Source organism: Bubalus bubalis, chromosome 20, assembly GCF_019923935.1.
Source record: "Bubalus bubalis isolate 160015118507 breed Murrah chromosome 20, NDDB_SH_1, whole genome shotgun sequence".
Lineage (NCBI taxonomy): Eukaryota > Metazoa > Chordata > Mammalia > Artiodactyla > Bovidae > Bubalus > Bubalus bubalis.
Window position 1 is genome coordinate 53,352,522 of NC_059176.1, and position 26,329 is coordinate 53,378,850.

At 42.3% G+C, this 26,329-nt stretch overlaps 1 protein-coding gene across 2 annotated transcripts in view; it reads right to left on the reverse strand.

The window, feature by feature from the left end:
* Positions 1 to 26,329, reverse strand: part of AGBL1 (AGBL carboxypeptidase 1) — a 935,290-nt gene that overhangs the window by 835,398 nt on the left and 73,563 nt on the right. Inside the window, exons 3-5 of one of the 2 annotated variants that reach the window (XM_006072797.4) lie at positions 24,783 to 24,929; positions 19,796 to 19,927; positions 14,381 to 14,474 (exon numbers count right to left, since the gene is read on the reverse strand). In XM_006072797.4, coding sequence (XP_006072859.4) covers positions 14,381 to 14,474; positions 19,796 to 19,927; positions 24,783 to 24,929 — 373 coding nt within the window. Of the gene's footprint in view, positions 1 to 14,380; positions 14,475 to 18,007; positions 18,175 to 19,795; positions 19,928 to 24,782; positions 24,930 to 26,329 lie in introns of those variants that run through there. The other variant, XM_045163819.1, reaches the window with a different exon arrangement.

Consider the following 26,329-nt stretch of genomic DNA (forward strand, 5'->3'; position numbering starts at 1 on the left):
ATATGCAGTTGATATTTGTGTTGGAATAAATACTTTCAGATCCATCTTAAGAGGTGTCAAATGCACCATCCTCTCACTAAACAAATTGTCCAAGATCTGAGTCAATTGAGTTGTCCAAGCCCTGAACAGCCATAAACCAGTTCCAGACATGAAATTCCACCCTATGGGAACTCCTCAAAGGGTAATTTTCATGGACAGAAGCTGACCCTGAGTGAAGAGAAAACATATTTTCAAAACTCTTTTCTAAGATACCAAAAATTACTTTATAACTCCTTTTTAAGAGGCTTGCCTTTATGAAACAAAAAATACAAAAACAGAATATATACAAAATTTCATGAAAATCAAAAGCCATTCAACAGTTGGCTTCCAAAATATGCTCTTATACTTCTGCTTCAAAACACAGACTCGTATTGATCCAGTGACTAACTGTTCGATGAACTCATTTCAGCCTTCACTGTCAACTCTGGTCAGAAAAAAAAAAATAATAACTTGTGATGAACATTTATTGCCATCACGAACAAAATTCAGGAAAGCAATATTTGGGTTTTCCAAACTGCACAAAAAATAAAATAATAAATTGAATTTCTCAAAAAACTATTTTCTTTGAGAGACTTGGAAATAACATGTCTATAAATATAAAGTCATTTCATTGCAACACTTTATACTGCTAACAATCTTAACATGCCAGCTTGTATATGAGGTCATTTGGAAATGTAATACCCATGACTAACAAGGGAGGGCAGTGGTCTATATATGTGCTCAGGGTTGGTGGGTTGCTGACGTCTGGAACTGCCTTTCCTGTTTCTCCCCCTTAATGACTTTTTTTTTTAATTGTTATCTATTTTATACACAGTAGTATATATATGTCAATCCCAATCTCCCAATTCATCCCATCTCCCCTTTCCCTCCTTGGTATCTAAACATTTGTTCTCTATGCCCGTGTCTCTATTTCTGTTTTGCAAATAGGTTCATCCATACCATTTTCTAGATTCTACATATATATATTAATATATGATGCTTGTTTTTCTCTTTCTGACTCACTTCATTCTGTATAACCATATTAGAGCCTCCTATGTCTCTGCAAATGGCACAGTTTCATTCCTTCGTATGACGGAGTAATAGCCCATTGTATGTATGTACCACATCTTCTTTATCCATCCCTCTGTGGATGGCCATTTAGGCTGCGCTCCAAGTCCTGGCTATTGTAAATAGTGCTGCTATAAACATTGTTGGGGTGGAGGGCCCTCTCTGCCTCATTGATTCTTGATATTGTTTCAGAAAAACTCCCTTCCACTGCTATGGCCTGATCATTTCCCACTTTCCTTCTTACCCCTTATAATCATAATTTTGCAGGGATCAGACTTCCCTGGTGGCTCAGTGGTTAAAAAAAAATCCTCCTGCCAATGCAAGAGACATGGGTTCAATCCTTGATCCAGGAATACCCCACATGCCACAGAGCAACTAAGCCTGTGCACCACAATTACTGAGCCTGTGCTCTAGAACCCGGGAGCCACAAGTACTGTGCCCACGTGCCACAACTACTGAAGCCCCAGCGCCCTACAGCCCCTGCTCCACAACGAGAGAGGCCAGCCCAGTGAGAAGCCCACACACCGCAACAGAGAGTAGCCCCCGCTCGCAGCAGCTAAAGCCTGCCCAGCAACGAAGACCCAGCACAGACAAAAATAACTGTTTAAAAAATAACTCTGCTAGTGCGCTATTTAATTTCATAAGAGCATCCTATAACTGGCAGACCTTGGTACTAAATCTGAAAAGCATTTTGTGGGGGTCCATTTGACCCCAAACTGCTATATAACAAGGGCCAAAACATGTTATATAACACAGGCCACAATATGCTATATAACACAGGACTTTATCGTGTGGATGATGATCACTATAATTAGTGTGGGCCATTTTCAGAGACAAATTATTTCAGTCATAGGCAACAGAGATGTGAGGTTCCCTCTTTCCTTTTTAGAGTCCCCAGGCTGTAGTCAAATGGTACACCACCTGTGTTTATTTTTAAAGTCATTTAATATTCTAATGACTTTTATATATTGAGGGAAAAGGTCATCGTGTTACAGCAAGGTAGGGTAAAACTATGCTTGGATATTCCTATCAAAAGAACTGGGATCTTACCTTACTTCTTCTACCCACGACCTGTGTAAACTACAGGAAAATCACCTACTTTGAACTCAGTCTCTATTTATCAAGCCGGAGGTACTGAAATGAGTACCCTCTACTTTCCCTTCTGCATAAAATATTTCAAGATTCTATGAAAATTAAAAGCACTGCCGTCAGAGAGTCTAAAATTGTTTCATCCTTTTAAAAAATATTGTAGAAATATTTAGGTGGCAAAAATCATAGCAGTTCTGAGAAACAGGAATGAGATGCTCCCAAAGTATAATATTTAGAAAAACTCTCCTAACTGTGAAAGAAGAAAATGGACAGAGACTCTGGTAAACACTTAGAGAAAGACCCCACCCCAGAGAAGTAAGAATTTGAGGTGATAGCAGTGTGGGAATCTTTGGGAAGGCGTGGTCACCTTCCTCCTAGATCCCTGCACGTGAGAAGCCGCCAAGGTTCGCTTTTGATCACACACACTGGAGAGTTAACCATGCTGCAGAGCATTATCTCGGTGATACTGAAATAAAAGAGCAAGACCGGTGGCTCTGTCCCACTACATTCCTTCGTTAGGCTGCCAGATCTCTAAATTGGGAAAACAGTAACTATTAACACTCGGATTTCTTTCTCTCTTTCTTCCTTCCTCTCCCTCCTTCCCTCCCTCCCTTCCTTTCTTTCTCTTTAATCTGACTCTGAAGATCCTGCTCTGAAATATTTGAGTAGAGACCTATACCAAATTCCACCTTAGTCCCCACTCAACTGTTACTGACTACAAACAAATACTGAGAGACAAAGTATCTCTGTAAGACTGAATTACAAAAAAAAAAAAAAAAAAGACAAACTGAGTTATGTATATTAAATACATGGTTATGAATGCAAAACTTTATCAGAAGCAGTGAACAGCAGACAGACTATAGCAGAAAACTGAACTAGTCAAGTTTAATGCAAACATAAAGAATTTCTCTAAAATGGAAAAAAAAAAAAAAAAAAAAACCCTCATACAAACAAACTAAGGTAAGAAAAGGAAGGAGAAGGGGAAGGAGAGAAGAATGAGAGAAGCCAAGATATAAAGATATCCTGCCCTGGTTCATATCTTTCTTTCCCAGGATCACCCATCTCAAACTTCACCTACGTTAATATCCAACTAATTCTTCACTCCACCCAAACTAGTCTGTTTCTTGCTTCTATGCGTTCTCTTGTGCTTTTCTCTCCACCTACAAAAACACACGCTGCTTTTGCTCCCTCCATTCCCCGTTCCCAATGCTAATGGGCTAAATCCTCCTCATTAATCAAAACTCTTCAAGTCCTTTTTGAATGAATGAGTAAATGAACAATCTAATGATCAATAATGGTTTTGTTAGTTTTAATGCATGCATCCATAGCCAGACAATCCAATAAAATATTTTGCAAACTAAACATTACTGTAACTATTTTCATTTAGCTTTAATTTTCGTCATTACAAAAGTAATGCCTAATAATTACAGAAAACACTTTTAAAGTTAACATTTAGTCCTGGTGGCTCAAACAGTAAAGAATCTGCCTGCCACACAGGAGATGCGGGTTTGATCCCTGGGTTGGGAAGATCCCCTGAAGAAGGGAATGGCAACCCACTCCAGTATTCTTGCCTGGAGAATCCCATGGGCTGAGGAGTCTGGCAGGCTACAGTCCATGGGGTCACAAAGAGTCAGACACGACTGAGTGACTGAACAACTCCCATGGATCACTGTTCTTCATTACCTGATGTCAATTAAATCTTTTAAAATAATTTTTAAATATATTTTATCTGTAGTTTTTTTCAGATGGGAAGATTAATCTGATTCCAGTTCTTCCATCTTGGGAACAGAAATTGTCTGCATGTTCTTATACCTAGTTGAGATCATTTTTAATTTTGACATTACTTTTTGTGGTCAATATTTTATCTTAAGCTCATACTACTGACAAACAGCATTCCTAATGTGTTTGTTGAGTGTTGCTACATGATATTATGATGTATAAATATATCCATTTTACTATGCATCCCATGCAAAGAGTTGGACACGACTGAGTGATATAACTTTCACCCATGTTATCACATTTTTTGTTTATAGTATTTCCAATTATAAATAATATCATGATTGATATTTTTGTACACAAATACTCATCCACCTTTCTCAATGATATTCTGGACAAATTTCAAGAAGTGGAAAAATTAGTTTAAGGAATGGGAATGTGACCAAAAAAAAAAAAAAAACCTGATGTACATCATCCCATTGTCTACAGGAAGATTGTATCAATCTAGACTCCTAACAGCATATATGAGAGTTCATCTTTTGAATCCTCACCAACAATATTACTTTTCTAAATATTTGCCACTCTAATTTATTAAATTGGTATCCTGATATAAATTGTGTGTCTGTGATTATTGGCAAGCTGAATATTTTCATGGGATTATTGGTTTCTCTATTTCCTCTTCGTGAATTATGTATTTCCATTTTTGTATTGCTATTAAGATATTGGAGTGTTCCAAAACAACCGAGGTAGGCTCCCTGGCCCCATTCACTTGCAATATACCCCAGTCATATATGAACCCACCATCTTTTCTTGTTTTTTCTTTTTTGTTGTTGTTTTTGCACTTGTCTCTGCCTCTGCCTGGAGGGTTCTTCTTTTATAACATTAACGACTTTGAAAATCCTTTCCTATTTCAAATCAAAAGCTGCCTTTTTTAGTGAATTCTTCCTTGACAGTTCCTGGGTAGACTAGATCCTCCTTCTTTGAACATCCTCCCATTATATTATCATATTGTGCATGTATCTATAAGCGCCCTAAAGCACAAGAGCTGTAGATTTTCATCTCAAAGTCCACACATCTCCACAGATAATAAATGTCGAAGACACTTACTGAAGGAATAAATGGTTAAAAGAGAGCATCGCAAACAACAGTGTTCATTTATTCAGATGATATTTATTGAATACCTACTATCTACCACTTGAAATTAAAACCTAATTTTTTAATAATTAACTTATTTGAAATGGCAAACGATTGTTTTCTAGCCATTCTTCTCATTGGCTCTTTTAAATATAATTAATGATCACATGTGACCTAATATTAAAATAGCACTATAACTGAACTTAGAACATTTCCAATCTGTTCCCATCCTGCAATCTCTGTGTAAATTCTTTAAAGAAGCTAGCTATAGAAGGCTATACATCTGCTTAATAGATTTCTTTTGACCTTTGCTTTCTAGCTAACTGAGTTGGCCTGCCTCTGCTTAATAAACATACCCCAGACCCAGCACCCACTCACAGCCCCATAGGGAAAGCAGAATGTGCTCCCTTCACCCATATGCTTCATAATTCACCTGAGTGTGGAATCAACCCCTGAAGAATTTGGTAATGGCCTATTAGAAGCATCTCTTCCTTCAGGACTGCCCTGGTGGTCCAGTGACTAAGACTCTGTGCTTCTAATGCAGGGGACCCAGGTTCGATCCCCAGTCAGGAAACTAGATCCCACATGTCACAACTAAAGACCTCATACGCCACCACTAAGACCTGGCATGGTCAAGTCAATAAATAATACTTAAAATAAAAGCAACTCTTCCCTCAAAGCAAAAGGCAAAGGTCAGAAGAGTCTCTCCTGATACAGGTCTTTCTGAACCTCCCATCAGCTCTTCGAAACCCCTCACCCAAATATTTGAAAGCAGTTATAGTATTGCGAGGAAGGCATGATTTACAGGAAGAAACAAATTTCTTTGCAAAAGTTTCTTGCTCATTCAGCCTGGGCTAGAAGATTAATAATCTATTGAAAGTGAAAATTCCTAAGAGCCTGCCTCCAAACTCCAGAGGGGAAATGGGAGCAAATCCATGAAGCACAGGTGCTTCATCATTCAGTCCTGTCTGACTCTTTGTGCCCCCATGGATGGTAGCCCGCCAGGCTCCTCTGTCCATGGGATTCTCCAGGCAAGAATACAGGGGTGGGTTGCCTTTTCCTCCTCCAGGGGATCTTCTCAGGGATGGAACCCACATCTCTTATGTCTCCTGCATTGGCTAGTGGGTTCTTTACCATTAGTGCCACCTGGGAAGCCCAAATCCATGAAGAGGTATGGGCAGAACAGGTTTCAGCACATAAAGATGGGAATGGAGTGTCGTAGAGAACCCTCACAGAGCCAAGGGGGCATGTAGGACCGTCCCAGGTACACAGGCCCAGCAAGTTTTATTCTGTTTTGCTTTGGAGCCTCTGTCTATACAAACAGCTGGACGTACCCAAAATCAGCATGTTACCAATATTCCATCTGCCCCATCTCATGTCATGCTGAGGACAAAATACCACACCACAGGAGAGACCTGCTTGCCAGATCATCTTCCTTGAATCAAGGACTGGCTATGGGGTCCCTGGGCAACCCCATATGCACGTATTTTAGAGCTCCTCCTCCTCAAGGTATCCAATTCACCTCACTCAAGTATCAGGATGTCTAGGAGCAAGAAACAGACCAGGAGCCCTGTGGATGCACAGCCAACCCAAGCCCATCTCAGGCCCAGAGGAAGACTTGACACATTTCTAGGCAGGCTCTCCAAAGTCCTGAGCCTCCTAAGGATCCAGGTCCACAAGAGAAAGGCTTTCTGGCTCAGCTCTAAGGATAAAGACATGATGAGGACATTTCCACAAAACAGGAAATCTGTCCATTTCACAAGCCCAGCACTGGGGTCAGGAAGTTCCTCCCACACTGTGCTCTTATGGTCGCCATAATTTGAAGGCAGGGTTCACCTTCTGCTATTTTCAAACCCTTCTGCCTAGAATCAAGATAGACACTTACAATGTTCTCAAATAAATATCAAAAGTCCTAGCTTGGGGCAGGTTTGATTTGTATTACATAGTAGAGGATCTAAGAGAGACAGAGTTTTGACATCAGGATGGAAGGCTGAGTTTGACCTCTTTGGGTTTTAACTGCCTCATCTTAAAACAAAGGAACTGGACCAGCAGGTCCTCACGGAACTTCCAACTTTAGATCCTATGACTTGAATGTCTACAACTAGCCCTAATCAGGGAGAGATCACTGGCTTCCCAAAAAGATGACAGGGATTTCAACCAACAAACCTAGTCACCAAGGTTCTAATACATGTAGGAAACTATCCATTCCATGATCAACTACAGGCTTGGAGTCAGGTGGCAAAGGCACTAATCACTCTGTCAGTAAGTTGAGCCTGCGTGGCCCATTCCCAAAAGAAGCACTTGTAGGGCTGGGATGGAATTTTTTTGTTCCTGTTCCAGGGTATTTGAGTCCAAGTGATCTGGAGCACACATTTTTTGAAACCGGCCATGTGAGCCCAAACCCTGGAGACCACAGAGTCTTAATTATATTAAACCGAGAACAGCAAAAGCCACAAAGCCATTCATAAGAGAGTAAGGGGGGAAAGAACACCCAGGGAGAAATTCAGTAGCTATTTTGAAAAACAGAAAAATTTGCTTCTCTGTCTCAGTGACAAAGTAGCTGAGTCACCAAATCACTCATGATCTCAGGGAACCCATGAGCTTTGGTTGAGTCTCCACTCATCTGTCAGCTACTCTGAAAAGTAGAATGGTAGGATACTTGGAGAAATTCCAGAAGGTCTGGGTCTGCAAAAAAGGAAAAATATAGGGAGTTTTGCAAGGAGGGAAAGGAGGACAGGGACATTTTTTAGAGCTCGTAAACTGAAGATGAAATCATTGTAAAGAACTGCCTGTGAAGCAATGTCTAGTAATCCTGCACTCAGGCAAAGCTCAAATGTCAGAGATGCTGTGAGATCAGGCCTTTGAAGGGAGAAGATCACCTAAAACTATTCTAAGCACAGACAACAAGAGGCTAAGCTGAAGAATTTGCTTATGAGGCTTGCTAAAGACCCGACACATTCATCTTCTCCTCTTGTCAAAGTGTTGGCACCCAGTTGAAGCACATGGTCTCTGAACACCATGGCCCCATAGAATGCTAGGCCCCCAGGAATTCCTGAGCCTGAAGAGCATAAATTATAGCATGAGAATCCTGCTGAAAGCCTGAGAGGACATGGATGGGATGGGAATATTGAAAATGTCCTCGGTGAGGGTTAGACCAGCAGGGTCCTGAACAACACATCTCCTGACCTCCTGACTTCTTGGGAAAGCTTCTGGCCACAAGGCATGTAGGATCTTAATTCCTCGACCAGGGATCACACCTGCAATCCTTGCATGGCAAGGCAAAGTCTTAACCACTGGACTGCCAGGGAAGTCCCATACACTGATGTTTTTAAGGCAAGAGAGGTCAACAGAGTTTAAAGTCCTGAAAAATAAACTGATGCTAACAGCAGAAATTGCCATTCTTTTTACAGAACCATAGGTCCACCCTGGAAATGAGGGCACCAAAGTACAGGACGAGTTGAGACATGGAACAAACACAGGCTCGTCTAAGGTCACAAGATGAGCTAGACCAGCAGTCCATCTTTGCCTCAATAAATTTTCCTACTTAGCAAATTTGGAAAGCTCAAGGAGAGCTTTGGTGCAGATAAACAAACTTGTTCACAGGGGAACCAGCTAGTGAGAGCGAGCTCACCCGGGCCTTGTGTCATTCCTTCCCCCCGCCACCATTCTATAAAAAGCTCCCCCATAAATTCTAAAGCCCCATAAATTCCAGCTGAATGGATTATCAAACCAAATACTGGAAGCCTAGCTCTGTCTCAAATAGGAAGCGAAGCCTGAATGTGAATGCTGCCTGTCACATCCCCTCACACTCGGATCTTTCTCTTCTGCCAACCTCAGGCAATCCTCTAGACAAATCTGAGGAAGAGATAAAAGATGCCATGTGTGCCTTCCCTCCAGTGAGACTCTCTTCTCTCTCAAGCTGACGGTTGCTGCCTTCATTCTCTTAGCACGATTCCTCTCTCTCCAGGCACCTCAGTCTTTCACGCAAGAGACTTCAGAGAGATCTACCACATCATTTCCCAGACATGTTTAGACATGATAGAACCTCACATGTGAAGTTCTTGGTAACACGGAATAAGATAATAAATAGGAAGTACCTATAATAGCACCCGGGCTTTCCCAGGTGCCCCAGTTATAAAGAATCCACCTGCCAATGCAAGAGATGCAGGTTTGATCCTTGGGTCAGGAAGATCCCTTTAAGGAGGAAATGGCAACCTGCTCCAGTATTCTTGCATGAAAATTCCACAGAAAGAGGGGCCTGTCACAGACGGTCACAAAGAGTCAGACACAACTGAACACACACACATGAAATAGCACCCACTCAATAAATGTTGGCTTTTATTAATCATCATATAGGTTATTCAAATATATATATATATATATTTTTTTTTTTAATGAAGTTCTTTTGAATTAAGAGTATACCATGGTCTGGGCACTTGGGTTGGGCCAATGGAGAACAGCAAAATAAATATAATTTGACTTCTACCTTCAGAAGGTTGAGAATTTCGAGGAGAGGGAAGACACACAAACCAACATGTGTGGTGCGTGCTCAGTCATTTCAGTCACGTCCAACTCTTTGCACCCCTATGGACTCTTTGCACCCCTACGGACTGTAGCCTGCCAAGCTCCTCTGTCCCTGGGATTTCCCAGGCAAGAATACTGGAGTGGGTTGTCATTTCCTTCTCCAGGGGAACTTCCCCACTCAGGGATTGAACCCACCTCTCCTGCCTCTCCTGCACTGCAGGTGGATTCTTTACCACTGAGCCACCGGGAAAGCCAACATGGGAGTCAAATCTGATATGCATTTAAGGAAAATGTGAACAAAGAGCTGGAGGAGGGAAAATTCCTTCCTGTGAGGTGCCTGAAAAGTGGGGGGAGTTTCTCCCATCCAATAAGATGGCGATGCCCTTCCAGAGAAGGAAGCACCTGAGAAAAAGGTCTGGAGCAGAACAGGGAATCCCACGTGCAGGGGCAGCTGACTAGAGAGATGAGAGGAGGACTGCAAGGTAAGGAAGGAGATGGAGATCAGGACATATTGGGGGTTTTTAATATATATATATATTTCTTAACACATACGCACACATACATATGGGCTTCTCAGGTGGCTCAGCATTAAAGAATCCGCCTCCAATGCAGGAGATGCAGGTTCAATCCTTGGATCAGGAAGATCCCCTGGAGAAGAAAACGGCAACCCACTCCAGTATTCTTGCCTGGAGAATCCCAAGTACAGAGAACTCTGGGAGGCTACAGTCCATGGGGTCACAAAGAGTCGGGCATGCTTTAGCAACTAAACACACACACACACACACACACACACACACACACACACACACACGTATTGGCTACACTGCATGGCATGTGCAATCTTAGTTCCCTAACCAAGGATCAAAGCCACATCCCCTGCATTGGAAGCGTGCAGTCTTAACCACTGGACCACCAGACAAATCTCCCAGGACACATTCTTAATTGCCTTGAAGTTAGGGAAGGCCAACTGGAAGGCTAGTGGAGCCATCTAAGTCTGATTAAAAATGGCTCAGAGTAAAGCGATGGTCAGGAGGAAACAGGTTCAAGCTGACACAAATCTATGGCCCTCAGACTCTGCCAGCATGGAGGCTATTTGGGAAGTGAGGGAGGCCTGGAGCAGCCACCTCCCCTGAGAGTGAGGGTTGGCAAGAAGCCACAGAGGGTGAGTGACATTGCTCGGCATGCCCCTTCTCTCAAAAGGTGTGCAGTTGGTGCCTCTGTCGTAAATCTCACCCTGAGTACTATCTGGAGACAGGGTTTTATTGGAGGACAGCTGCATAACTAATTTTAGGTTTGCACTGGAGAAATAGGGCAGGTTTAATCTCCAGGGCAAGGAGGAGTCACAGAAACAACGCTGAGCATCTGTTCTCGCTGAGGCATCTGAGAATAACTCTCCCAGAGCTTGCCAGCACTTGCAAGATGACCCTCAGTAGAGCTATTCGGACTCCCTGACATGTTACTGCATCCCTGGAAGACCCTTTCAAAGCCCCAGGTTCTGGCATCCCAGTGGACTAGAGTCGAACCCACTGGGAGATGCCTTAGTTACTTTTTGGGACAGGCAGTTCATGGGAGAAGGTGAGTGATGGCAGAAACCTCCCGACTGTGCGTTTGCCTCTAGCTTTGCTGACTAATCTGAAGCAGGCGGCCAAGTATCCAATAGCATTTATATTCCTAACGAGGAACAACATTAAAGCCCAGCAAAGCTTCTGAGATTTTTGGCACCTTCTTTCTTAATGCCCACAGCAAACCTAGGAGGTAGGACTTGATATTCACACTTTGAGAAATGTGAGAGTTAAGAAAGGATAAAGGACTTGCCAAGGAATCAGCTAGAAGGAAGGCTGTAAGGCAGGTCTTCTGATTTTAGCACCTTTCTTCTTATTGTGCTGCCGGAGGCTGGAGGCAAGGCAGAAAATGAGGAAGCGTTGAGAAAGAATTCAAACGCAGAAGAACAGACCTTTAGCCTTTGAGAGGAAATAGTCACTCAACCGAAGAGAAAGGCTCCCCTATCATTAAGCAAATTGGTCCATGAGTTTAGAGGGTCACTGAAATTTAAACAGACTTTAAATGCTTATGATTGTCTTACCTATGGTTGTTTTAGAAATCAAATGCTGGAAACAGGCTGTGTAAGGTACGACGATGGTGGTTTAAGAGCAAAGGCTCATGTATCAGACAGGGTTTAAATTCCAGCTCTTTCACTTAAATCCCAGCATGTTACTTCATTTATTTCAGCTTCCTTTTTATTTTTTCCCCCTGTTAAAATTGGGGATAGTAATAGCACCTGCCTCTAAGAGGAAAGGATCAAGTGAGATAATGCATGCTAAGAGCTTAGCACAGGGCAGAGCACATAATAAACGCCATGGCAATGGCAGCTCTATTGAAATGGCTGGTGGAAAAGCCTCTCCTCTATGGAGGTTTGGTTTTAATTTGGCGTTTGGATCAAGAAGGAGAATCGTTTTGTCTTTTACAGAACAGACCAGAAATGCAGGAATATGCCAAGGTCCCTGAAAAGTCTGTGTCATTGGAAACATCCACCACTGTTAATCCCTGGGGTCACTTTCCCATTTTTCTATACACCCTGATTGGATCTGTGCTTGAATTCTACTCCTTTTGCAGGAGAAAAAGAGCAATAGAGAGGGCGACTAGCATCAATCTCTGAGAAGGGGGCTTCGCTGCTTTGTCGTTTACTCCCCATCCCCCAGTTTGATATAAAACTATCCGGATCCCATAAAGGAGGGGCCTAGGGCCAAGAGAAGCCAGGGAGGACTCACCTAGAGAAGCTCTCTAAACAACATGGTACCCAAGTGAGCACTGAGGGATACTGCTATGTGGGTGGGCCCAAGAGATGCTGCTAGATTTTCACATGATATAGGATAAGTACCAAATATCTTTGAGCTGTCAAAGAGATGCATGGAGACAACAGCAGTTTAGAAGAGTCCTGGAGGGGCCTTCCCTGGTTGTCCAGTGGTTAAACCTTCACCTCCAAGTGCAGGGGTGGAAGTTCGATCCCTGGTCGGGGAGCCAAGATCCCACATGTCACCCAGCCAAAAAATCAAAACAAAATAGAAGCAATATAGCAATAATTTAAATAAAGACTTTAAAAATGGTCCACATCAAGAGAAAAAAAATAAAGCAATCTTTAAAAGGAAGGGGGGAAAATAGAAGAGTTCTGGTGAATAGGGCAAAAAGATACAGCTCATGGATTATTGACCAAAAGCCACATTAAGACTGCTTATGTCAGCAGCAAAGGCCTACAAACCATGATAAAAACCAAAATATCCAAATCAAACATATTTAAATTGAATAATGAAGTTTAAGAGGGAAATAAAATCTATTCAATAATTACAGAGAAATCAAGAAAGTTAATTTTTTGTCACTGAGCTTGTGACTCGGAAGTTTCATACTTAACTAAACGAGGATCCTTTGATAGAATTTAGTTGAATTTCATTTTGCAATACATTTGCACTTCAGAGATTTTTCAAATGAGGTACATGCAACACAGACTCCCAAAAGAGAGGTGGTCTCCAAACAAAAATGGATCCCTAGCCAAATCAGTTTTGGAAAAGGGTATATACTACCTGGAAGCTTCCCTGGTGACTCAGTGGTAAAGAACCTGCCTGTCAACACAGGAGACTCAGGTTTGATCCCTGGTTTGGGAAGATCCCCTGAAGGAAATGGCACCCCACTCCAGTATTCTTGCCTGGGAAATCCCATGGACAGAGGAGCCTAGTGGGCTACAATCCATGGGGTCACATGACTGAGCAACTAAAGAACAATTAATACACTACATACCCATCTTGAATATTCTGAATTATGTGTTGGCTTTACAAAAGCTCTGAGAAGTCTTAGAGTAAGGAAATGTACCTAACTTTGTTTAACCCAGTACTTCTCAATATATTTGATGAGTAATTTTTTTTGACTGAGATATCATGCTTTTCACTCTAGAAATTGCTGGTGAAGAGAGGTGCAGGTGAGAATGGATGATAATGGCATTAGTCTGGTGACCCAAGAGAAAAATAATCAGGTGGAAGATGAGCTGAAGATTGATGCTGGGATGCAGAAAATATCATGGCTGGGCATGGAAATGCTCCTTTGCCAAATGACCCCATATATCTTGGAAATTGGCTGAATTTTTTCTAATATTCTTTCAAGGTCTTTGCTGAGTCACTTCCATAAATGATGGATCTTAATGGTTCTGAATATCTCTAAAGCCGGCGTGTCTGACCATCTCCCTTTTTTTAAGTTTGTGATTCACTCCACTCCAGCAGGCAGGACCAGGGAGAAGAGGCAGAGTTTCACTTTCCAATCATAAAAGCACATCTCAAAGCTAGCACGCAACCAGAATTTCATATCAGAGATTTAACTGGCCATCTCTTCAGAGACCCTGAGAACATCTCATTTCCAGGTCCTTTCTGGACTGTCTTTAAAGGGCTGTACTCATTATGGTAGAGTTGCTGTGATTAAAAGAGATATCTGAAGGCTTCAGGTAAAAAAAAAAAAAGACTTTTGAGTCAGACAGATCAGGCTGAATTCAAATCCCAACTCTGCCTTTTCCTGGCATTGTGATCTTAGGGACTCTCTCCACGTTTAAGTTTCCTCATCTGAGAATGAGGATGGTGCTATACCCATTATATCATATCTATTCAGGTTTGTTGTAACATTCAGAGGAAGTGGTGCATGGGTGGATGGGAGTTGACACAGGATAAGGTCACTGTACCATATCTAAGGCGGACATCGTAGCTATGTCAACCAATCACCATGAGAATATCTTTGGGACCATCCCCATCTCTGTATCTACTCAAAGGGGGAAAAAGTACTAAAAAGTGCTCAGTACCTGATTACTTGGGTGCGCTGCTGGGTGTAAGGGGTGATGACCTTGAGAAGCAGTTCCATTGCTCCATTAATTCCCAACATGGCTCCTGTAGTGACTGAGAAAAACAAAAGCACACTAGTTATTGACCCATCTGAACAAGCATTATTTTCAGCATCACAGATTGAGCCTAAAAGAAAGATGAGGTCCATTACCTTTCCTGCCAAAGGCAACTTAGAAGTAGAGAAAGTCTATGGTCTTTCATCCCTGGCTTGGAAGTTAAAGATACCTGAAAAGCACTCATTATCTTCCCATCCTATCTTTTTCTCAAAGGGGGACCAAGCCATGAAATTACGTTTTTCATTTTCCAGTGGCCCATTGCCCTACGCCATTGTATTCGGGTGGCGGGCGGTATAGTCACTTTACAATGTTGTGTTGGTTTCTACCGTACAGCAAAGTGAATCAGCCACATGTATACATATATCCCCTCTTCCTTGGATTTCCTTCCCATCTAGGTTATCCCAGAGTATTGAGTAGAGTTCCCTGTGCCGTACTGTCACTTTTCACTAGTTATCTGTCTTATACATAGTAGTGTATATATGCCCATCCAAATCTCCCAATCCATCCCACCCCCTTTTCCTCCTTGGTATCCAGACTGAAGTAAGTCAAAATGAGAAAAAGCAAATATTGTGTATTAATGCATATATGTGGAATCCATTGTATTTTTAATCAGAATAGTCAAGGTAATTGCTGAGCAGAAGATTTCTCTTTAAGTAGAACTTTGGCTTTCTGGCAACTTCAGATCAAGCTGTTTCACCCACTACCAACTTCCCAGATGATACATACATGCATGCACACATATATGCATGCACACACAGACAAAATGACATTCACACATGCGTGTGCACACACACACACAGCCAGCATCTTAAGAAACACTTTCTTGGATACATTTTACTATTTGGAGAATTTACAATGAAGAAAAGTCACAAGTGGATGGGTTAAGGGTGAGTACAACTTGGATTCACTTATTTAAAACTTTAAGGAACAACTTAATAAAAAAGATAACACCCTTTCTCTTCCATGCCAAATCCAAGTTCTCCTACTTTTGCATTCGGATCTCCCAACACTGAGGCTATGGCTTGACTATGCTTCTATCCATTAGTTGGTCTTGCTCAGAGGTAATTACCAGAAATCTTTGCCTTTTTGTCCACATGGATGGTTAGAGAAACATAGTGAGAGATCTGAATAACAGAAAGAGACTCAAAGGGGTATCTGGTTAACCTGGAAGCTTCAGGTAAGTATTTTGGATACAAAACCTCTGGATGCCACTCTCATCTCCAATGATGCTCCAGCTTCTCCACAATATCCCCAGCACCCCACTCCACTCGGCTCACTTTAGGAAGAGCTCTGGTCACATCAAAAAATAAGAGGAATCCACAGGATACAAAATGGAATCAGTTTGGCTGGAGGCAAAATGTTCAATTAGGAGAAGGAAAGAAGGTTATCTTCCAAGCTGTGACTTTTTTTTTTTTTTTCCTTTGCTGCACTATTGTAGTGAAACAGAGCAAGATTCTGTCTATGGAAAAACTTTAACCAAATAAAAAATTTAATCAGAAAAGTGAGAAAATGTAGAAGCAAAGTAAAGCTATCAAAGGAAACCAAATATAAATCGTTCAGTCAATAAGCAAAGTCAAAGACTTTTTGTTCCTTCATAAGAGCTAGTGATAATATACTGAGTCATATCCTGTAAGCTGTCTTGTAGATACTGAAATTCCCACCAGGTGGAAGAAGTTAAGTACCTGATGAGCAGACTGTAGCCATGACATAAGCTGCCATAATTCCCAGAGTTGGCCTCAAAGAAATGGAAACAAACTGAACCTGGAACTAAAGAGTAACTGTACTTAAAACCATCAAGATGACCCTGGTGGGGCCACTGATAACCAGTTTCAAGGTGGCTATTAGAGCCGACCATGCTGTTTCTGCATGTAGTCCCCTCCCTCAGCCTATAAAAACTCTTGACCCCTGATTGTTGGGGTTGGAGGTGTGGAGGAGGGCACGGAGTCGATCGTTGGACTGGCATCTACCCTCCCAATCTGGTTGCCAGCATCCAAAATAAAGCAAACTTTCCTCTCCCCCAACCTGGTCTCTTTAATGACTTTTGAGTGGCAAGCAGCTGGACCCCATTTTCAGTAACATACTAAAACAGAGACCTAGGAATGCCTTGTGCTTTGGGCCAGCTTTGTTCCAGGAAATATGAATGGTAGCAAGGGGGTCATGGAGAAGCAAAGAGAGAGAATCAAGGGAAGCTTATCCTGGCTTGCTCCAAGCCTCAGTAAAGGATAAAAAATGGAAAACTGGAGTCTCTAATATAGTTCATCCCAGTTCAGTCCACCAGAGAGAGACTGAGGCTGATGTCTTAGTTACCACGAGAAGTGTGTATTCCTGGAACATCCCCTATGCATCCATTCCTCCTGAGGCTAGTACAGGCAGTCTGCCTGGATCAAAATTCAAGAATTTGGCATCCAAGTTCTGTCCATCAATCTTCCGCTCCCATGGCTACCCAGTCTTTACTTCTAAGTTGGGAAAACATGCTGGAGTAAACTCCTGGCAAATAATTCAGCAAAACTCTAGTATTAAGTACAGTTAGGGAGGAAATAGTTTTAAGAGTGTGAATTCTAGCATGGAAGGCTTTCAACTTGGAATTGAGAGAGAATAACAATAAAAAATCCTCACTAATTTCTTCCATGCTGGATGACTGCCCAAGGTTAGACCTCTGGCAGGTCTGTAAACATCCCCATTGGCCAAGTGAAAGCTGGTGAAGGGTTTGCTGGCTGTCAGAGAGCCATTCTGGTTCCAGCCAACTTCTTTGCAGATAGGAACTGTTTAGAAAACTTGCTGGAACATTTGATAGTGGCTAACAATTCACCCAAGAGACAGCAATCCATGGGCTTCATGAACTCTGCTTGCCTCTCATCAGTAAAGTTAATGTGTAGAGACTGATCATATATTTTTTAAATATCTTATGAAATAGTTTGTACAATAAATGTTGCCTTGGAATAGGAGACAAATGGCAACTTCTTCATATTCATAGGCAAATCTCTGCATTTTTCAGAGCTCCCTGCTGAAGGAATTCTTCAAGATCTCTATAATCAATGTATATAATGAGAGTAGGCTATTCAGTTTAACTATTCTTTACAACAGTGGTCCCCAAACTTTTCAGCACCAGGTACCAATTTTGTGGGAGATAATTTTTCTACAGACTGGAGTGGGGGATGGTTTGGGGATGATTCAAGTGCATTACATTTATTGTGCCCTTTATTTCTATTATTATTACATCAGCTCCACCTCAGATCATCAGGCGTTAGATCCCAGAGGTCGGGAACCCCTGCTACAAAACCGAAATAAGATATCTCAAATCTCATGCTTCTGGCAAGCTCAAAATGGGAATGGCATACCTTCTGCCAACTCAAGAGTTGTCCTTTATGCAAAGCCACAGCCTCTCACATAGAATTTCCTTTTTTTAGAAATTGATTTGGACATATTCTTTTAACCTCTCTGAAATATTTTCTGATTATCTGGTCAATATATATGAGTGTGAATGAAGATTCTGTCTGTGAACATGGAGTCAAGCATCTATCTCATTTTTACCTAGAAATATTGTCTTTTGATGGGCCCTCCATGCTTATTCACTTCCAAGGTGTTTCAGTGGTAAGATGAGGGTTCAATCCCTGGGTCAGGAAGATCTTCTGGAGTAGGAAATAGCAATGCACTCTGGTATTCTTGCCTGGAGAATTCCATGGACAGAGGAGCCTGGTGGGTCACAGTCCAAAGAGTCGGACATAACTGAGTGACTGAGCACACACAAGTACACACATGCACACACCACGCTTATTCATGAAATTAACCAATAAAACATGTCCCTACTATTTTGGTAGTTCTGAGGCTAGTTACAGAAAAGGTCACCTATTAATTCCCTGTATGGGCGTGCTTCCTATTATCTCACAGGACTGAGGGAAAAGAGGAAAGCAGAGAAGCAAAACACTTACTTAGCAACTGTTATGTGATGACCTTACCTGCGAACATGATCTTACTCACCCATCCACCAAGTCTATGAGGTCTTATTACAACTCTGACTTTACAAAGGAAGAAACTGAGGTTAAACAAGTTAAGTGCCCATGTCATATGATTCTTAAGAACTGAAATCAGAGTCAAGCTCAGGTCTTCTTGGCTCTAAGCTCATGCTCTTTCCTCTAGAGAGTATTATATCTAAATAATTGCCACTTTCTTTCTGCAGGAAAGGAGCTTAGAAAAGAGAAATAAAATCTATGTTCATTATATTGAAATAGGTGGTACAGAATATAATCTATTAATAAGAACTGTCTCTGTGTGGAGAGTAGAATAAACATGACTTTTGCAGTTAGAAACTCAGCCCTCATGACTTATCTGTATGAACTCAAGCAATTTCTTCACTCTCCTAAGCTTCCTTTTCTTCTTCTTAGCTATCAAACGCTAAGTCTACATACAGGATTGTTAACAATACTCAGAGATAATCCAAATTAGGAGATGGCAAATAACATCAACACTTCTACTATGATATATCAAATTACCTGAAGGACCATTTTAAGACACACTGGGAGATAAACTTGGGTAAAGGATGTCATGATGCATGCGTGACTTCAGGGACACAGCAGAGAGATTTGTGATGTGAGGGCTGCTCTTGACAGCTGTAACACATTGCACTGTGCCTTGGATATAAGGACTCAATAAAGTCTGCTTTCCCCTGGAATAGGCTTTTTTCACCTTGTAGTACTGACAGAGAGATGTAGAGTGCTAAAACAAGTAGCTCCCAAGGGAAAACATTATGGCCCTCTCATTTCAAGAACTGATTCAAGAGTTCTCCATGGACATTGACATAGAGAACACATTTATGGACACGGGGTGGCAGGTACGGGGGGAGGAGGGGGTGGTATGTACGGAGAGAGTAACATAGAAACATACATCGTCATATGTAAAATAGATAGCCAATGGGAATTTGCTGTATGTCTCAGGGAACTCAAACCAGGGCTCTGAAACAGCCTAGAGGGGTGGGATGGGGAGGGAGGTGGGAGGGAGGTTCAAGAGGGAGGGGACATATTGTATACCTATGACTGATTCACGCTGATGTTTGGCAGAAACCAACACAATACTGTAAAGCAATTATCCTTCAATTAAAAATAAATAAAAGGAAAAAAAAAGTTTTCCACAGCTGAGGAGGAGACAAAGAAATAACTTCTCACCTCTACAGTCTCTAGAATGTGAGGCTCCTCATGGTTTATCTTATTGGGATTACATCTGTCCTCCACCCAAGCCCTCCTTCCGACCATGCTCCCAAATGGTTTCCAGGTGCTCCAGTCCAGATCTGGAAGCCCTCCAGAGAGCCACAGTTGAGTTGCTTACCACTAGAGGCGAACACACGCAGAGCCCAGAGACAGTGGAGGAGGTTCTGGCTGTGGCACAGGTTTTTCCTGGCCAGAATCAATGTCACATCAAGTGCTTCCAATTCCAGTGCCTTCTGTCCAAACTTTTTATCTGTGAAACATATCAATCCATCTTAGTTGTGTTGCACATTAATTCTGACAGTTGTATACTACGTGGGGGAGAGGACAGCAAAGATGGTGGAGGGAAGAGGATTGTCATGGCTATGAGACTTTGCAGATCTAGTAGAAAATGCTAATAAATATGTCTCCATTAGAACCAGATGGCTCCAAAGAGTCCATCAAGGGTACTCATACAGTCCATCATTCTTCAAGTATTATTTACATGAAGCCTGTGGGTTGTATGACTCTTATCCCCTGTATGTAAGAATGCTTCTGGTTGTTCTCAAACATGAGCTAGATGTTAGTTGGGTATAAATTTATTTCTCTAAAACAGTTTTAGAATCAAGGATACTTAAGCGACATAACTTGGGCTTCCCTGGTGGCTCAGTGGTGAAGAATCTGCCTGCATTGCAGGAGATGTGGGTTTGAGCCCCAGGTTGGGAAGATTCCCTGGAGAAGGAAATGGCAACCCACTCCAGTATTATTGCCTGGAGAATCCCCATAGACAGAGGAGCCTGGCAGGCTACAGTCCAGTGAGTTGCAAAGAGTCAGACACAACTTAGCAACTAAACAACAAGTTACATAAATTCAAATGTAGTGTGTGGACCTTGATTGGATCCTTCCCTGAGCATGTCTGCAAAAGGCACACTGAGAACATTTTAGAGAAACTAGAATGAATATAAATATGCATGTCTTGTTAATTTGCTAGATTTGTGATTATGGTATTGTGATTATATAAGAAAATGTCTCCAAAAAATTCACTCAGAAGTGTGTAGGAGTAAAATGCTATCTCTAATTTTCCTTAGAATATTTCAAACAAACATAAATAGATTAAGGAAATATGATAAAATGTTAACAATGGTTTGATCTGAGTGATAGGTATATAAGAGGTCATCATTCTATATGATAGAGGACTTTAAAATAAAAGGTGGATGAAACTGGAGCCTATTATACAGAGTGAAGTAAGCCAGAAAGAAAAACACCGATACAATATACTAACGCATATATATGGAATTTAGAAAGATGGTAACAATAACCCTGTATACGAGACAGCAAAAGAGCCACTGATGTATAGAACAGTCTTATGGACTCTGTGAGAGAGGGAGAGGGTGGGAAGATTTGGGAGAATGGCATTGAAACATGTAAAATATCATGTATGAAACGAGTTACCAGTCCAGGTTCGATGCACGATACTGGATGCTTGGGGCTGGTGCACTGGGACGACCCAGAGGGATGGAATAGGGAGGGAGGAGGGAGGAGGGTTCAGGATGGGGAACTCATGTATACCTGTGGCGGATTCATTTTGATATTTGGCAAAACTAATACAATTATGTAAAGTTTAAAAATAAAATAAAATTTTAAAAAAAAGAAAGAAAAAAATAAAATAAAATAAAAGGTGAAAACATAATTTCAGAAAATAAAATTTTCTTCCCAGATTTCTTGAAAATATTGATCAAAATAAACCTGATATTCAGACTTGTGGATGAGTCATTATTATTTTAATAATAGTGAATAAGCATAAGAAATAAATAGAAAGTACTTTTTATTCTATGCGCTTGGTTTTCACAGGATAACAAATGACTATGCCACCTGTCACATTTATCTCTGTCCTTTCCAAAGTGCAATGCCCAAGTCATGTTTATGTTAGCAAGAACACAGTCACTATCAGATTCATCACAGGTAGAAATGAGTAAAACAGGTAACAACCTAAACCTCAATTACCAATATTTATCTCTGGACCAAAGGACACCAGCAAAGAGACTGACTGAACTCATATGACCCATTCCCTTTATCAGAAAAGAAAGATATCCATTCATGAGCAGCCAATCTTATTGCTGTTCTGTTCAGCTCAGCCCCTGACAGCTTGAATGCTAACATCTAGGATTACAGTCTTTGGTGGCTGAAGGTGTGGTGATGTAACTATGGCAATGGTAATATTGGGGTCTATAACTTGAAAATCACTTCCCTGGTTCATTTCTTTCTCCTATAAAACCTACATGACTCTTATTTGTCAAGCCTCTGACCCTACATGCTAAGCAGGTGACATACAACCTTGTTTAATCCTTACAGCGAGTGACCCAAGAATTATATACTGAGACCCATTTTGTCGATGAGAGCCCAATGGCAACTTGCCCAAGGTCACACTGCTAATAACCATCAAGCCAGGGCTTCCCTGGTGGCTTAGATGGTAAAGAATCCACTTCAAATGCAGGAGAGGGTTCAATCCCTGGATCGGAAAGATTCCCAGGAGAAGAGAGTGGCAACTCACTCCAGTATTCTTTCCTGGAGGATTCCATGAACAGAGGAACCTGGTGGGCTACAGCCCACAGGGTGACAAGAGCCAGACCCAACTAACGACTAACACGTTCACTTTCAAGCCTAAAACCCGTCTGAGTCCCCAGCCTCTGCTATTTAGGGTGTATATCATGTTTCTTCTGTCTTCCTGGAGTTCACTTAGCCCACTCTTGGTTTCATTGACTTCTTCTCATCCTTCAAGATTAGGCTCAAATGTCATCTCTCTCTGTCTACACCATCTTAGAAGAACATCACCCTTTCTTTTCTTTCCAGTTACTACCTAGTTAATTATCACCATCTGCTATTATCTAGCTAGTTATGTACTTCCTGCCCTTGCCCACTTGAATGTAATTCCCACAAGAGCAGACCCCCTTATCTGTCTTGGTGACAGTGGCATTCCCATGGGCCTAGAACAGTGCACAGCCCTGCGAGATACGCAGTCAGTATCTGCTGAGTGATCAGTGGGTGATTTCTATGTGTTTTGTCTGGAACATAACCCTGCAGGTGCTGGCTGATGCCTGGGTCTCAGTCATTGTTTGCGAAATGTTGAAGGGACTCAAAGCAGAATTCGAAGCGTTGAAAGGAAGGAGTACCCCCAGAGCCCTGTGCCCTCAGCGGCTGTTGCCTTCACAACATGCAGAGGAACTGCGCTTCTTGATTGTGGTCTTCGTAAAGGGTTAGTGTTAGTTGCTCAGTCGTGTCTGACTCTTTGTGACCCCACAGACTGTAGCCCGCCAGGCTCCTCCGTCCATGGAATTCTCTAGGCGAGAATACTGGAGTGGGTAGCCATTCCCTTCTCCAGGGGATCTTCCCGACCCACAGATGGAAGCCGTCTCCTGCATTGCAGGCATATTCTTTACCATCTGAGCCACCAGGGAAGCCCTGTGGTCTAAGACTGCACACAATTAGAGCTTAACTGTTATGACTAATTTGTAACATTTACATGCAGCCTGGGTACCCAGGCTTTTTCAACTGTGCTCCAAAGGGTCCTAGGATTTTAGGGAGGTGTTTCAGGGTCTTCCATGTGAAAAGAGAAACGGATGTGGAGCGTAAGTGGAAAGACTTCTAAACCCCCATCTTCTCTTCAACCAGGGAAGCACCACTTCTACATGACTTATTTAGGTCTCTCTAGTAGCTCAGTTGGTAAAGAATCTGTCTGCAGTGCAGGAGACCCAGGTTCAGTCCCTGGGTTGGGAAGATCCCCTGGAGGAAGAAATGGAAAACCACTTTAGTATCCTTGCCTGGAAAATCCCATAGACAGAGGACCCTGGTGGGCTGCAGTCCATGGGGTCACAAAGAGTTGGGCACTACTGAGCGACTAACACTATACACTATATCACTAGTGAGTTGAAAACTGTCCTTCCAGGAAAGGAGGGGTGGGATGAATTGGGAGATTGGGATTAATGTATATATGCTATCGATGCTAGGTATAAAATAGATTAAAATGAGAACCTACTGTACAGCATAGGGAACTCTACTCAATGCTCTGTGGTGACCTAAATGAGAAGGTAAGCCAAAAAAGAGGCGATATATGTATACATATAGCTAATTCACTTTGCCACAGAGCAGAAACTAACACAACATTGTAAAGCAACTATATTCTAATAAAAAATTGTTTTAAGAGATGGCTTAGTCATGTCCAACTACCCCATGGACTGTAGCCCACCAGGTTCCTCTGTCTATGGAATTCTCTAGGCAAGAATACTGGAACAGGTTGCCATTTCCTTCTTCAGGGGATCTTCTCAACCCAGGGATTGAACACCAATATCCTGGATTGCAGGCAGATTCTTTACTCTCTGAGGCACCAGGGAAGTCCTTAATAAACTTAACAAATGATTTTTAAAAAATTTAATGAAAAAAAAAACTGGCTCCCCAAAAGTCATGTCTGCCTGGAACCTCAAAATGTTACATTATTTGGAAACAGTCTCTGCAGACTTAATTACTTAAGTAAGGTCGTACATATTTGAGTATGCCCTAAACACAATGAGGATTTAGGGAGGGCTTCTTTGGTGGTCCAGTGGTTAAGAATCCACCTGCCAATGTGAGAGACATGGGTTTGATCCTTGCTCTAGGAAGATTCCACATACCATGGAGCAACTAAGCCCATGCACCACAACTACTGAGCCCAAGTACCTAGAGCCCACGCTCTGCAACAAGAAAAGCCACCGCAATGAGAAGCCCATGTACTGTAACTGCAGAATAGCCCCCTCTTGCTGCAACTAGAGAAAGAAAACCTGCACAGCACAAAGACCCAGTGCAGCCAAAAATAAATAAAGAAAGTTTAAAAATAAAGTGATTGAAAACCTCCTTGGAATATCTCCCCTCCGTCCTCCACATGTCTCATGCCCCAGGTAGTCCACTCCTGCTCTGGGTCCGGTCCTGAGCCCCCAGGTACCTGGGATGTGCTCGCCTGCGGGGCAGGTCCTGCCATCATCGCCGAGGCATCTAGAACTGCTTCCTCTCTGTTCTCCCATAAAAGCTCCCCAGATCATTCCCATGATAACATCCCCAGATACCCTTCCAGCCATCCTTGGGTCTGGGGGCGTGGGTACCTCGGAGGCCAACTTTGGCCAGCAGCCGGAAGAGCGGCAGGAGGATGACGTAGTCCGGAGAGGCCGTCCTGGCCGTGTCCACCAGGGTCCGCAGAAGGGCTTCACTCCCACCCTTGCTGATCATGTAGCAGATCCTCCGGTCTGTGCCTGAGGGGGCGAGCAGAGGGGCCCTGAGTCTCACATAACTACCTTCCTGTCCTTGGAGCAGGAAGCAGATCTCACAGCTAGACTGAGCAAGCGTTGATTCATCTCATCTCAGAAACAGTAAGTGTGGAGTTCACGAAGCATCTTGTGTAAAGTTGTGCTATTAGGTAAGGGGCCAGGGGTAGGGGTGACGGGTGAGAAATGGAGAAATAATGAAATATTTGAGAACTTGCAGCAGGTATAATAAATGGAGCCTAAACTCGACTTTCCTAAGACTCTATGAAGTCTCAGTGTATGTGGGTACTTGTGTTGCACGTATTTGTTGATGTTGTTTAGTCACTAAGTTGTGTCCCAACTCTTTGTGACCTCATGGAAGAGCCCGCGAGGCTCCTCTGCCTGTGGGAATTCTCCATGCAAGAATACTGGAGTGGGTTGCCATTTCCTTCTCCAGAGCATCTTCCCGACCCAGGAATCAAATTCACGTCTCTTGCGTCTCCTGTATTTGCAGACAGATTGTTTACCACTGAGCCACCTGGGAAGCCCCATATCACATGTAAAGAAATATGCATGTAGGCCGATGTATAAAGTTATGACCAACCTAGACAGCATATTAAAAAGCAGAGACATTACTTTGCCAACAAAGATCCATCTAATCAAGGCTATGGTTTTTCCAGTAGTCATGTATGGATGTGAGATTTGGACTATAAAGAAAGCTGAGCACCAAAGAATTGATGCTTTTGAACTGTGGTGTTGGAAAAGACTCTTGAAAGTCCCTTGGACTGCAAGGAGATCCAACCAGTCCATCCTAAAGGAGATCAGTCCTGGGTGTTCATTGGAGGGACTGATGTTGAAGCTGAAACTCCAATACTTACGGCCACCTGATGCGGAGAGCTGACTCATTTGAAAAGACCCTGATGCTGGGAAAGATTGAGGGCAGGAGGAGAAGGGGACAACAGGGCATGAGATGGTTGGATGGCATCGCCGACACAATGGACATGGGCTTGGGTGGACTCCGGGAGTTGGTGATGGACAGGGAGGCCTGGCATGCTGCAGTTCATGGGGTCGCAAAGAGTCGGACACATCTGAGCAACTGAACTGAACTGATAATCATATACTTGATTAAAGTGAGAATATCAGTATCCCTCAGCTATTAGGTTTAAATCATCTCTTAATATAAGAAGGTTTAGTTTGATAGCTTATCTAGAATAATTTCATGAGTGGTGTTAATGATTATTTTGTGCTGGCCTTCAGTAACTGATGTGAGGGACATATGGAAACAAGCAGAGTAATCCTTTGAGAAACAAACACCTAATCATATATCTAGGGAGTTTAAAGAAGGTCTGGACTAAGGTAAAATATGCTGGTCTTTCTACCTTAGAGTAGTTTTAAAGAGGGACCTCCCC